At 45.5% G+C, this 12,592-nt stretch overlaps 1 protein-coding gene across 1 annotated transcript in view; it reads right to left on the reverse strand.

Annotated features, from left to right (window-relative positions):
• NLRC5 (NLR family CARD domain containing 5) overlaps positions 1 to 11,077 on the reverse strand; it is a 32,234-nt gene extending 21,157 nt beyond the window's left edge. The window contains exons 1-14 of the mRNA XM_066194576.1: positions 10,947 to 11,077; positions 9,817 to 10,117; positions 8,411 to 8,473; positions 7,215 to 7,280; positions 5,036 to 6,791; positions 4,573 to 4,656; positions 4,143 to 4,226; positions 3,982 to 4,065; positions 2,396 to 2,485; positions 1,482 to 1,532; positions 1,040 to 1,105; positions 724 to 807; positions 307 to 390; positions 84 to 173 (exon numbers count right to left, since the gene is read on the reverse strand). Of these exons, the coding sequence (XP_066050673.1) occupies positions 84 to 173; positions 307 to 390; positions 724 to 807; positions 1,040 to 1,105; positions 1,482 to 1,532; positions 2,396 to 2,485; positions 3,982 to 4,065; positions 4,143 to 4,226; positions 4,573 to 4,656; positions 5,036 to 6,791; positions 7,215 to 7,280; positions 8,411 to 8,473; positions 9,817 to 10,117; positions 10,947 to 11,063 (3,020 nt within the window). The 5' untranslated portion in view covers positions 11,064 to 11,077. The remainder of the gene's footprint in view (positions 1 to 83; positions 174 to 306; positions 391 to 723; positions 808 to 1,039; positions 1,106 to 1,481; positions 1,533 to 2,395; positions 2,486 to 3,981; positions 4,066 to 4,142; positions 4,227 to 4,572; positions 4,657 to 5,035; positions 6,792 to 7,214; positions 7,281 to 8,410; positions 8,474 to 9,816; positions 10,118 to 10,946) is intronic.
• Positions 11,078 to 12,592: the final 1,515 nt, after the last annotated feature.

The raw sequence follows: 12,592 nt of genomic DNA on the forward strand, positions 1-12,592 counted from the left end.
CTCCTGAGGTGACTCAAAAACTTCAGAATATAACTCCCAGATTTATTGGGATTAATCCCAGGAATGATTCAAGGCCTACATACCTGACCTGCACCTCCATCACCTTCTGGCAGGTATTTACTGACTTCAACAAGTTGCAAATGCCAGTGACAGAGAGGCGGTTTTGACTGAGACTAAGAAAGAAACAGGCAATTAGCTGGTCCCTGAAACTCCACAGGACTGTCCTAGTGAAGCAACTACCATGCATGCTTGAAACCATTTCCCTTCAGAAAGAGGGCAGGTTGGTTTTGTACAGGCAACACTTACTTCAGCTGCTTTGAAATTGATATAGAGGAGAGGCTTTCCAGCAGACAACTGCAGCCTTCATCTCCAAGCTTGTTGCCTGATAAACTGAAGCATTTTCCAGTTAGTGGGGATTGATTTGAACAGTAAAAACAAAGCCCTCAAAACCCGCTTGCTTTCTCTTTCCCACAATTTCTTCTTTTGCCCCGACTGTTTTGTCCCAGATCAATCTTCCCTGCTTATTTCTGCATGAATCAACTTCAGAAAAAAGTTTTAGCCCTTGAGCAACATGATTCATGTTTTAGACCCAAGTCATCTTGCTTTAGAAAACCTATGATCTTTAAGGCCCTTTCCAACCCAAACCAATCTGTGATCCTGTGATGCCCTGTTCCCACACCACCTGCCTACAGCCACTCAACGGGAAGGGAAGGAGGCACTCACTCCACTTCAGAGAGACAGGGACAGCTCTGGAGAATGGCCACAATCATCTTGGCATGTTGGGAAGACAGCCTGTGATCCTGCAAGCTGTGAACAGGAAGGCTTGGTGAGCAGTGGGGCAATGGGGGTGCCCCTGGCTGGGCCACATAGGATCTCTATTGTCATTTTTATTCACTGATTCAGGTTTATTTCAAACTTTTCCACATGCGGAAATATCCTCTGTCCTTAAGGACAAATACACCTGCTTTTCTTGCCCTTCTATAGCACCTGTCATCTGCAAATCACATGCACCAGCAGAACTTCCAATGTCTACTCTTACCATAAATTCACGCATCTGGTTGGAGTTACATGTTCTTTATTCTCTTCCAACTTCAAGTCCAAAGGTCTGCAAACAAGCAAAATATTTGGCTTTTAATATGCCTTCATGAAATATCTGACAACTATATTCCCAGTTAATATTTTCCAGCAGAAACCACAAGGTCTGTGGTTCTGTGTCTTTCAGCAGTTCTGCAATAGAAACAGGGCACCTCAAGCTCACCCAGGCACTAAAGAGCTGCTCCTGTGGAAGTGGCTGTAGGTGTGTGCAAACCCAGCTGTTTTGGTTACATTCCTCATTGCACAGGCAGACCCAGCTCTGCCAGATGGATGCAAGGGCAGTGATAACCACCAGCTGTGCTGTCATTGTGGTTTATGGTGACGCCAAGCTGATGGCTTCAATCAGTGCAACTGAGCACGGCGTAACCACAAGTGCAGTGTCTCACCTTTGAGCTTTCCCAGATGAGCCAGAAAAATAAAGAGTCATTGTGTTCACCCTGCAAAAGAGATCCAGGTCAATGTTAGGGAAGACATGGAAGAATGCCATTTGTTTAGCAGAGGTGTTTGGTGAGGACCGAAGCTGTGGCCTGGATGCTAAAGAGGGCCTTGACGTCTGCCTCACCAGCTCACTGCCACAGCCAGGCAGCAGCCACGTGCTCAGGGGGCAAAGGACACTCCACGTGTGGAGCTGGGGCTGCAATGAAGATGAGACAGTCACACAGTGAAAAAGATTGGGCCAGGATTTTTTTTTTTTTTTTTTTTTTGCAAGACCACACATTTGCTGGGAAGAGATTCAGTAGAAACTCCCTTCCAGCAAGAAAAATAAGAAAAAGCCACGTGCAATTTGAATTACACCAGGGATTACTTTGGCCTGTTAAACTTAGAACATGAGACAACCACAAGAGCCAGGATGATTTAAAAAATCTACCCTTTGTCATCCTGGACACATGAAAACCTCCAAACCTGTAATTTAAAGGAACGCAGAGCTAGAGCTAAATTCACACATTTTTACTAAAACAGCTGAATGATAACGAATTTACAAATTTATTGATAAAGGATTTCCTTTCTGGTATACTTCAGAGCTTAAAAGCAAGTCTAAATTTTGTTACACAAGAAGAAATATCACACCCTGAAAATGGTTTTATAGACCAAGGATAAAATGACCTATAAAAAATACAAAGAGGAAGTACACAGTATGATGAATTCACATTTTGTTTCCAAAAGAAAAGAAAAAAGGAGTCAAACTGATTTTTGTCCACTTCAATTAGTCAACAATTAAGCTGAAAAACAGTGTCCATTTATAGTCAACATCTAAAGAGACAACCTACTTGCTTTTAGAAGAGCTCTCATGTATTGTTACCTGGCACACAGCTCAGTAACATTTTGACACACGGTGCCTTCCTTTGCCAAACTGAGAACAGCATTCAAGGAAAGATGGTTGTTGCTCAGGCTGTGAACATGAGGAAAAATAGAACCTCAGCTGCTGGACCCCACAGCATGTTCATTTGTTACACAAATGCCCTCTGCTCTGATCCCCAAACATCCTGAAGCACAGGATCTTTTGATTAGGGTATTTCTCAAAAACTTCTGAAATTTCCATCTAGAACTCCAGAAAAGCATCATCAGATCATAGTTCTTTCTCTGCAAGCTATAGCTCCCATGAATTTAGAATCAGAGATAACTCTTCTATGTGCAGCAGAATGATCATTAACCAGTTTGGCGTTAGTGGAGGTAGTTCATACCTTCATGATTACACCACTGATCCACAGTGCAGTAAACTCCCACTACAACAAATCCAATTTAAGTATGGCTTATTAAAGCAGGGAGGCCTGAACACAACCCTCCAGCCTCTGAGGATTTATTCTTTAATTGCATGTTCGTTCTGTTTCATTACTCGTTGGACCTCATTAGATATGGAACACGAGATCTTGCTTCTACAAATCCTCTGCCTGTTCTCAGGGCCACAGGGCCCTGAGAGCCTTCAAGGAATCATCCCTGAGAACAGCACTCTGTGTGTGTAATAGAGATGGGAGAGGGAGGGAGGATTACAAATGGCATTGCTTTCCTGCCTTTTCTGTAGGATAAGCTGCTTCCCTGGGGCCAGGCTGGCATTCCCCATGAGCTGTTACCCAGTGTGCCCAGGAAAGCAAGAGCAGAAGGTACATTCCTCCTTTCTGCCCTCCTTCTGCCATGCTTTTAAATACTTCTAACCACCCTACAAAGCCAGTAATTAATTCCTGGATGGAATCCAGCAGTCACTGCAGGTATTTTGGATTCACTTGCTTGCACTTGAGGGTATGTGTGAGACCTTTAAAGGCAGAGTCTCTCCCTTTCAGCTGGGGTGGGCAGGTAGTGTTCTGACTCCACAGCTTTGTGTCTATCCCTGTCCTGTCACACAAAGTACATTCAGACTCCGGCACTTACAGCAGCTCTGCTGCTGCTTCATCTGCCCCTGGCAGCTCTTCAAAGGCTTTAAACCCCTTCAGCCAGGCTGGTTCTCTCCACCTAAAAGCTGTAGACCCATGCTGGGAGTTTTGCTAGCAGTCTGTCCCTCTCAGTCAGCACTGGACAGCCACAGGAGTGTTAGAAGGAGCAGCACAGGAGAAAAGGGCTGTGGAAAGGCTGGGAAGACTCTGATGGAGCCATCCTCCCTTAATCAGAGGAGAGACATCTCGACCTGAACCTCACCAAGGGGAAGAGGAAAAGTCAGGCTAGGCACTGAACTGAGCGCATGTACTGTAATTCCTGGAGAGGTGTCAGTGGTGCTAGGACTCCCTTGGGATGATTTAAAAAGACCTAGATAAGAACTGTGAGGATGTTTCTATCTCAAACTGACTCCTGCACAGCCCTGCTGGCACTTAAATGTCAGTGCCTCAGCTTGGTGCCCCACATCTCTGTGCTACGCTTGGCTTCACAGTAGCCAACGTTTAAGCCATTTTTACTCACTCTACTTTCTTCAGCTTTTCCATTTTGGAAAACAGGTCCATCACCCTCTTCACGTCTGGATCCCGTATCCGATTGCCCTGCAAGCTGCACATGGATTCATTCTCATTAGTATCCCAAGGAAGGAATGGTTGATTTGATGGTCATTGCCACAACACACTCACTTTATTTCCTCAAGATGGAGGCACTGTGATGCAGCCTGGACCAAGTTAGTCATCCCCTCAGCTGTGATGCTCCCTCCTGTCAACCTGGAAAGAGAAAGGATCACTCAAATCAAGCACAGGGAGGACTGGAATCCCCTGCAGCACATGGCAAGCCTGTCTCAGACCTGTGCCTGCACCATGTGCCAGCACACAGAGACACAGAGGCAGCAGCCTCTGCAACCAACTTCACCCTCCTTTTCCAGCAGGCCATCACAACTCTGGTCTTGATGCCAGCACAAAACAAGAGCCACATGTGTCTGTGTTGCTCTGTGTAGCAATGTTACCCTGATACACTGCACAGGACAGATCAACCCGAGGTGAGCCAAGGTCATGGAATTGTAGAGAACAGACAGGAAAGGAGAAGGTTCTGGTGTGGCAAGCAAAGACTTACTCTAGTTTCTTCAGGTTCCTCATTCCTTGTAAGCCCTTCGAAAGAGCAGCAGCAAAGTCATCACCACATCTCCTGCTACGAAAGCTAAAATGTGAAGAAAAGGGGAAAAAGACAAACACACCAAAAGCTGATATTCTCATTTGCTTGCAGGATTCACCCTTCCTTTGTATTGAAAAGAAATGCCTATCATCTTCCCTCTTATCTACTGCATTAACTACCCTACTGTTCATCTTAACCAAAATGGAAAAACAAACAAAAATACAGCCAGAATGGATTTATCACCTTATTATCCTTCAATCAATCATAAATTCATTATTTCATACATTTCTGCAGTACTGAAGTTATGCTGATCAAATTTTTGCACATCATCTCTCTCTCTATTCTAGAACAAACTTGAGGTTTACCCTTCCAATCCCTTAGCCCTTCTCCCCACCCACCAGCTCACAGCACTCACTGTGTTTACCTCAAGTGTTCCACATTTTTACAGCCAGCCAGAACTTCCAAACAGTCAGTGTCCACAAGACATCCTGCAAAATCCAAATAAATCAAATCCTGGCCCGAGTTTATGAGAAAAACCAAAGCCAACATGTCCAGCGTTGTCAGTCTGAAGTTTTTAAACTCATACTTGAAATTCAGCAGGTTCCCAATGTGCTGGGCTACTTCGAGGTTTTGTGTTTCAAAGGTGCAGTGGCAGAGCTCAAGGACCTTAGGCCCTGACAGATGAGTGGTTGCCAGTTTCTTGAGAGACTGCAGGATCACATCCTGCTTTTCCTGCACCCAAGCTTCATCCTGCTCTGCCAGCAGCATGAGAAATGTCCTACACTCTCTTGACGACAAGCCTGAGAGAAATATGTGAAAACTCTCCATAAACTCAGTCTTTGTCTCATTCTTTAAAGTCCACTTTGACTTCAAGAAGAACTTCTTCTTCAAGTAGTTCTTGTCCACCCTCCTACTCACCATGAGACACAGTGCTGCAAAAAACTCCTGCAAGCTCAGGTGCACAAAGGCATAACCAACCTCTGGGGAAGCGCTACTCGTCTTCACCTCAAAGACAGTCAGCAATCCATGCAAGGAAGCAAATTCCTTCACGTCCTCGGGAATATCACCATCATAAAACACAAGTTTCTTTTCTTCCAGGCCTCTCAGTGCAAGATCAAACAGACCCAAAATGGCCTTTTTGTTACGGTTCAGCTGAGTCTCCTCATCACCTGCACAGTCTCCTTGCTGCTTGTTTAGGAAGATGAGAAACATTTTGATATAAAACTGTGTCATAGTCTGAGGAAGCTCCACACTCACCTGGTGTTTAAGGAGCAAATACTCCAAGCAGATGCACACAATGTTACACAGAGCAGGGATGAGGCACATGCTGAGGAGTTTGGTGTTGTTCTTCACGTGAGCAATAGCTCGTTCTCTGAAGGAATGATGACGAAAATAATGGCCAACATATTCCTCAACCCTCTCATGGTTAAATCCCGAAATTTCTACCAACACACCTACTGTGTGTAATAAGAAGTCAGGTAGCCTCTTAGGTCGGCTGGTGACCAACACTGTGCAACCACGCAGGAGCTTCCCATGGCAGAGGTCTGCAAAGAGCTGGGATATGGACATAGGGGAGGTAAGAGCTGGGTCTCTCTTAGAGGAGAATGACACATCCATGTTAGCTGCAAACTCATCCAGCCCATCAAAGATGATCAGTGTCTGCTGGGCATTCTCCAGGAGGCCCTGGAACACTGCATCTGGGCTGTCCTCTGGCTGAAGGAACACATCAAACAAAAGCTCCTTCAGGGTCAGTTTTCTTTTTAATAAATTCAGCTGCCTAAACTCAAACAGGAAAGTGAAGAGAAACTGAGGTAGGACACCTTCTGCCCATTTCTGACAAATCCTGTGCATTAGCCTGGTCTTGCCTGTACCTGGTTTACCAAACAAAAAGATCACCTTCGTTGTGGGTGTAGGAGCCTGCCTACAAAGCAGATCTGACACCTTCACGGCTGTATCTGCACATTCTTCTGGCTCAGGAGCTCCTGCCACATCCTCTCGGGGTTTCTCTGCTCTCTCTTTCAAGCGCGGGGCTTTGCTCTGATGAATGACAACGTTGACAAAGGCTTGGTTGAAAGGCAGTGGCTGTGTTTGTTCCTGTGCTTCTTCTCCTGCTTCTCTCCTGCTTCCGTATCTCTGGCGGATGGACTTGATGAGGAGGTGCCAGTACTTCACAGATGAATCTAAGAGAGAAGACAACAGGGGGGGTATGAGGGTGAAAAAGTTCGTATTTTGGATCATGACAGAGCCAAAATACTATCACTTATAGACAGAGAAACAATGGCCCTGATCAGAGGTTGCTGGGTAGAAATGACAAATTTTGAACTCCTCAAAATAACCTATAACTTTTCCTAATTTTTCACAGGGGCCAAAGAAGAACAACGTTCAGGAAAAAGATGAAACAGCTTCATATGAAAATCTTACTATCTCTTAGATGAAAATTAGGTATGTGTATTATGTATATTATCCCCTGTTCACTAGCTCCCTCTTCACCCATGTCAGCCTCTTAAAGCTGGAAGTTGATTTCTCGGGCATTTCTGCAAAGTTGTTAAATAGGTCCTTTCCTCGGAGGGAAGCCCAGCACAGCTTCTGGAATATCCACACACCTAGTCGTCGCTGTTTGGCCTCCTTCTCACTCCCAGAGCTGCTGTGACGGCGACGGCGAGCAGACCCTGAAAATTGGAAGGTCAGAACCATGTCAAAAGAGCATTTTGAATGGCAGCACATTAAACCTGGGCAAGACTCTCCAGCAAAGCATCTGGGGAGCTAAAGAGGAAAAACTGGACAGACAAAACTATTTGTAAACTCAGGCTGAGATGACAGAATTCCTTTTTCTGAGATGGGCCACAAGCACCTCACTGGTGAGTCTTTTTGTAGGCTGGACGATGTACCTGCCTCGATTTGAACAGAGGAACTGCTTTGATATCCTGGGGAATGTGGCAGGGAATATGTTTCTGGGAAATGCAGGGCCCACTGACTCCCAAGGTTGTTCATGGTGATTAATATCCTGGTTTTTTATGCTGCACTGTCAGATGGAAAGAATGGACAGAGCTGAAGAGGCACATGTCTTTCTTAACTGGTCTTAGTAACTTTTAGCACTATTTTCAAATTTCCATTTCACCAGCAACTGACAAGATGGACTCACTAGGACACCACAGCAGCTGGCAGCAGTCTGACTGCAGAACGAAGGTCACTTTTTCTTCTTATTTTCAAGATCTTAAATCTGCACATGGCACACAAGACAGTGTCATGTGACATTTGAAGTGCTGGGACTCGGAAGTCTCTAAGCAGAAAGCAGAGGCAAAAGCTTCATGATCTGCCCCAGCTAGGAAGGTCAGTTCCAAATTCACCCCTGAAGAAAACCCCACTGTCTGTTCTCTTAAGCTCCTATTCTGACAACTTTGGAGTGGTTTCTGCTTGATCAACACCTGAATAGCTTTTTCTGATCTTCCTTTAAAATCCAAACCAACTTTCTCCACCTACCAATGAGCCGACCACAGCAAAAATGCAGAAAGCATGGATTTTTTAGAGTGGGTGGGAGATTCCCACAGAGAAACTAATATTAGTTCCTTAGCAGGGGGCCAGCAAGGTTTTTCTGAAATTCGGGGAGAGAAAACAAAAACAGAGAAGATTCACGTGCAAAGCACCAAGAACAGAACAATTAAATGTGAAGTTGCAGTGGCTTCTCCACACCTTGCCACTGCTGAGGGTGAATACCTGGGACATTTGGAGCCCTGCCCAGGCCATGAGCAGAGACGATAAACTCCAAGAGCACAGTGCCCAGGGTCTATTCCAGCCTTACCTTTTGGCACAGGTGACTGGACTCTTGTATCTCTGCCTGCTTCTTCTGTCTGGCTGAAATTACCTAAAGGAGTTGAATGGGAAATTAATTAGGATTAATGTGAGCACTCTGCTCTTGAAATTTGGGATGTGGCTGGCCAGAGACAAAGGGCAAGCATCTTGCAACATAGACAGTGGTGCAAACCAAGACTCAGTATAAGGGATGCAAACATCCAGGTTTCAGGGACCCCATGTGAAGTTTTCCTTCCAGATTACTCTACAATACAGTTACCTTTGCTTTCAAGGCAGGAGAAGAACAACTTTACTCTCTGATACAAACAAACTCGGAGTGTGGGTATCTTTGGCTGATCTAAAACCACCTTGTGGCCAAAAAGGGACACTCTACTTTCCCTGCAAAGAAGGGTTTTCTGTGACTAAACCACTGTCAGCCCAGTCAAGGGCATTTTCTGATGCACTGCATAGCTCAAAGCTGCCACAAAACCTGCTCAGCATAACCAGAAGCAATTCACCTTCAGAAGGATTAGTGATGCTCAGCTGTTACTACGAAAGTGAAACCAGTATAAGCCAGCTCCAAAACCTTAAGAGACATCTTCTTTTATGACATGTCACAGTATCAAAAAGGCTTCAGTCCTGAGAGAAATCCCCCACCAGTCCACATTCCCTGTTGGTTGTCTGGTCTTTGCCCTGTTTCATCTCAGCCAAAATAGAGTTTAACCTGCTGCACTCCATTACAAAGGTTGCATCCACTCAACTGATGCAAGTAATAAAAGTTACTGCAAGCAGGATGTGAAAGACAGTACTGTTGAGAAGGACACACCCTGTAAGACTTCATGCACAAGAAAAGAATTAATCACCAGATAAAGCAACCCACTGAAGGAGAGGCACAGCTTAGCTGGTGCCACAGGGCCTCACAAAGCAGAGAATGTGCACACCCTGTGTAGTTTGCAACACACTCTAACTGATCGTGGTCCTTATGAATTGCCTCACTTTCTCTAAAGCCACTGCCTCTGCCAACATGAAATATGGAGAAGTGGTTTTCTGTGGTTGTTTTAAGAATTCTGTATTCCTTGCCTTTCTAGTTCAGGAAAATTAAAATTAAAAAAAAAAATTAAAAGTACACAGGAAAAAGAGATTGGAGTATTTTTTCCTTCAAATAAATCCATCCATAAATTGCATCTCAGCTTTAATGGAAGTGGGGATACACAGTTTTTATTGGTTTAATCTGTTAATGTCAGGGGGGTTTTTTTAACTCAAATTACATTTCTAAGCCAGGAGTTGTGCTTCCAAGAAAAACAAGGCCATGCAAGTGAGGGCACTGGTGGTCCCACTGCCTAGACTGGGTGATGGTAATGTGTGGCCAAGGCTTGGCTGTGTTTGGTATGGGAAAACTGGCCTGACCTCTCTTACCTTCTCCTGCAGAGCTCATGAGCAGGACCTCCAGATCCAGGGGCAGGTCATATTCCATGCAGACAGACTGAACAAAGTATTTCCAGGCAGCGGAACCAGCCTTCTCCAGCAGGTCAAGGAGCACTGAGATTTTTTCTCTGGGGTTGGTGATGGCAGCCAGGCTGCCCAGTGTCCCCTCGGGGATGAAGTGCTGGGAAGTGGAGAGCAGCCAGTCGGGACAGTGGCTGAGGAATTCCACGAGCTGGGGGCGGGCTCTGGCTAGAGCTTCTTGAAGGTCTGGATCGTCATGCTGGAATGGGGGCTGGAGGGATGAACACAAAGGGTGGCAGTGGGCACAGGAGCAAGAGACGTTCACCCACACAGCCCTGCGTGGCTTGATCTGCTTTTCTACCCCTTGGCCTAGCCCAGAATTTCCTACCCTTACTCCCGAGTTTAGAGTAGAGATCTGAGCCCAGTCATGAGGGTGCAAGGATGGCAGTCCCTGTCAGGGGCAGTCCATGGGAGTCTCTGGCACCAGCCAGGGAGAAGCTGTTGATATCTGTATTGCTGCAGTGGCCATCTCTGCCAAATGTAACATCCCAGGCATCTCTCACATATACCAGGACCTCTGGGGAGGTCAGGGATGTTTCCATTATTGTTCAAGAGTGGTTACACAGAGTCAAGGCCTTTTCTGCTTCTCATAACACCCTACCAACAAATAGGCTGGGGATGCACAAGGAGTTGGGGGGCAACACAGCCAGGACAGCTGACTTCAACTGGCCAAATGACATCATGCTTAGAACATAAAGCTGGGGTAAGAAGGAGAAGGCAGGGAGTTAGAGTGATGATGTTTGTCTTCCCAGATCACCATTACATATGGTGGAGCCCTGTTTTCCTGGAGATGGCAGAACACCTGCTTGCACAAGAGAAACAAATTAATTCCTTGTTTTGCTTTCCTTGTGTGTGCAGCTTTTGCTTTATTTGTTCAGCTGTATATCAATTGACAAGTTTGTGCAGGACCCCCCTGCACAAAGGGCTCAGGCAACTGTTCTTGCTGCTCATTTTGTGGGGATGAACAACTCATTTCTTTGGTGACAATGTCACTTCCAGTCCCACTTCCTTCTCACAAAACCATGCACAGGATCTCCTACCTGCATTGTTGTGTAATCAGTCTCCTTCCAACTGTCAAGTGCAAAGGTGGCTTCCGCTCCATGTTCTGACAGAGAATCGATCCGCTGGAGGCAGACAGATGGCGCACAGACAGACATTCCCCAATACGTGGGACATGCCTCCCTTGGTGCACATGCCAGGGGATAACAACAACAGAGCTTGATGTAGATGTGTCAGGCCATGGCAGTTACAAATCTAGAAGCTCTGCCTTTGATCCAAGGGTCAGCTGTGATGCTTTTCATCTCTTCTCACTCAAACCAGCAGTGACCAACAAGTTTCGACATTTGAGGATTCATTCCTGGTCTCACGAAAATGCAGGACTGAGCCTTGTGCCCTAGGATGCAAGTGAAGACAGCTTTAGAGGAACACTTTGTGTTCTTTGAAATCACAACTTTCCTGGTGCACTGCCTGATTTGAGCTGGGCTATGCCACTCTGCTGCTGTCAGCTCCTCTGTGAAAGCTGATGCAGAAGCAACAGCATCTTGCTCGAGTCAGGCAGCCAGTCACACCCAGAAAAACTGTGAAAAGCTGATCCTCTGAGACTACACAGCTCTCACAAAAGAGTTTCATGTGTACGGGCTGAAAATGCCCCCAGTGCCAGCTCCCCACCTCTCAGCAGAAAGGGCAAAGGGAAATTTCACCCTGCTCTGTACCTGGCAGGTGGGAAGAGGAAAATAATCACCATCCGATCAAGAATAATAGATTAATAAAGCCATATTAAATACATACATAAACGAATAAAATCAGACCTTGATGCCAATGAAGACTGAAAGCCATTCAGGCGAAGAGTAGACTCACACAAATTAATGAAAGATTCATATTCAAGAAAAAAACAACTCTGAAAAGTTGGATGAAATCTCAGCCACACTGCACAGCTCCTATACTACTGCTCTGCTCAATAAGGCCATCAGGAATGATTGGCAATTACCTTCATAAAATACCTCTGATCCCAAAACGAAGCACAGAAACCTCCCAAGAAAAGCCAGAAAACTTCTGAGCCCTGATCCTTGCCCCTCAAATGCAAAACCATCTTTAACATACTTTCCAAAACTTAACCTCCCCTCCCCAACATGGCATTCGCACGGTTCCCCGCCATGAAAAATTAAACTGAAATGTGAAACTCCCTGTTGCAAATCTACCAGGTTCTTGTCTGCTCTGAGGGCACAGAGTACTTACCAAAAGCCCAGAAACAGAGTACCAGCCCCAAAACCAGTGTGGGGTTGCCAAACAACAAATCTGGAGGACAATATCCACTACCTTGTTTTCCCCACGTGTTAAGCCACCACTGTCCCAAGGCACAAAGCCCTTCCGTGCCTTTCAGGACCTAATGAATAATAGACTGAGCAAAATGAAAGTAAAATCAGCCGGGAATTCCCCAACTAAAAAGCAGTAAAAACAGAGAAATGAGCAAAAAATATCCGGTCAGAACAAAGGAAGGGTGACATCCTAGCCTAAAAACTATAGCTAGGTGATAATTTTGGTAAAGCGTTTGAGGAGTGGTTCAAAGAAATGGTACCCAGGGGTTAACACCTCGTGGAGTAAACTCTGACTTGGTTTTGATTAAGGCACTTGAAATGGGAATATTTCTATTTACATGCATAAATCTGATTATTTTGGCACATGGAGC

Source organism: Chamaea fasciata, unplaced genomic scaffold, assembly GCF_029207755.1.
Source record: "Chamaea fasciata isolate MVZ Bird 193981 ecotype frontalis unplaced genomic scaffold, bChaFas1.0.hap1 SCAF_12, whole genome shotgun sequence".
NCBI lineage: Eukaryota > Metazoa > Chordata > Aves > Passeriformes > Sylviidae > Chamaea > Chamaea fasciata.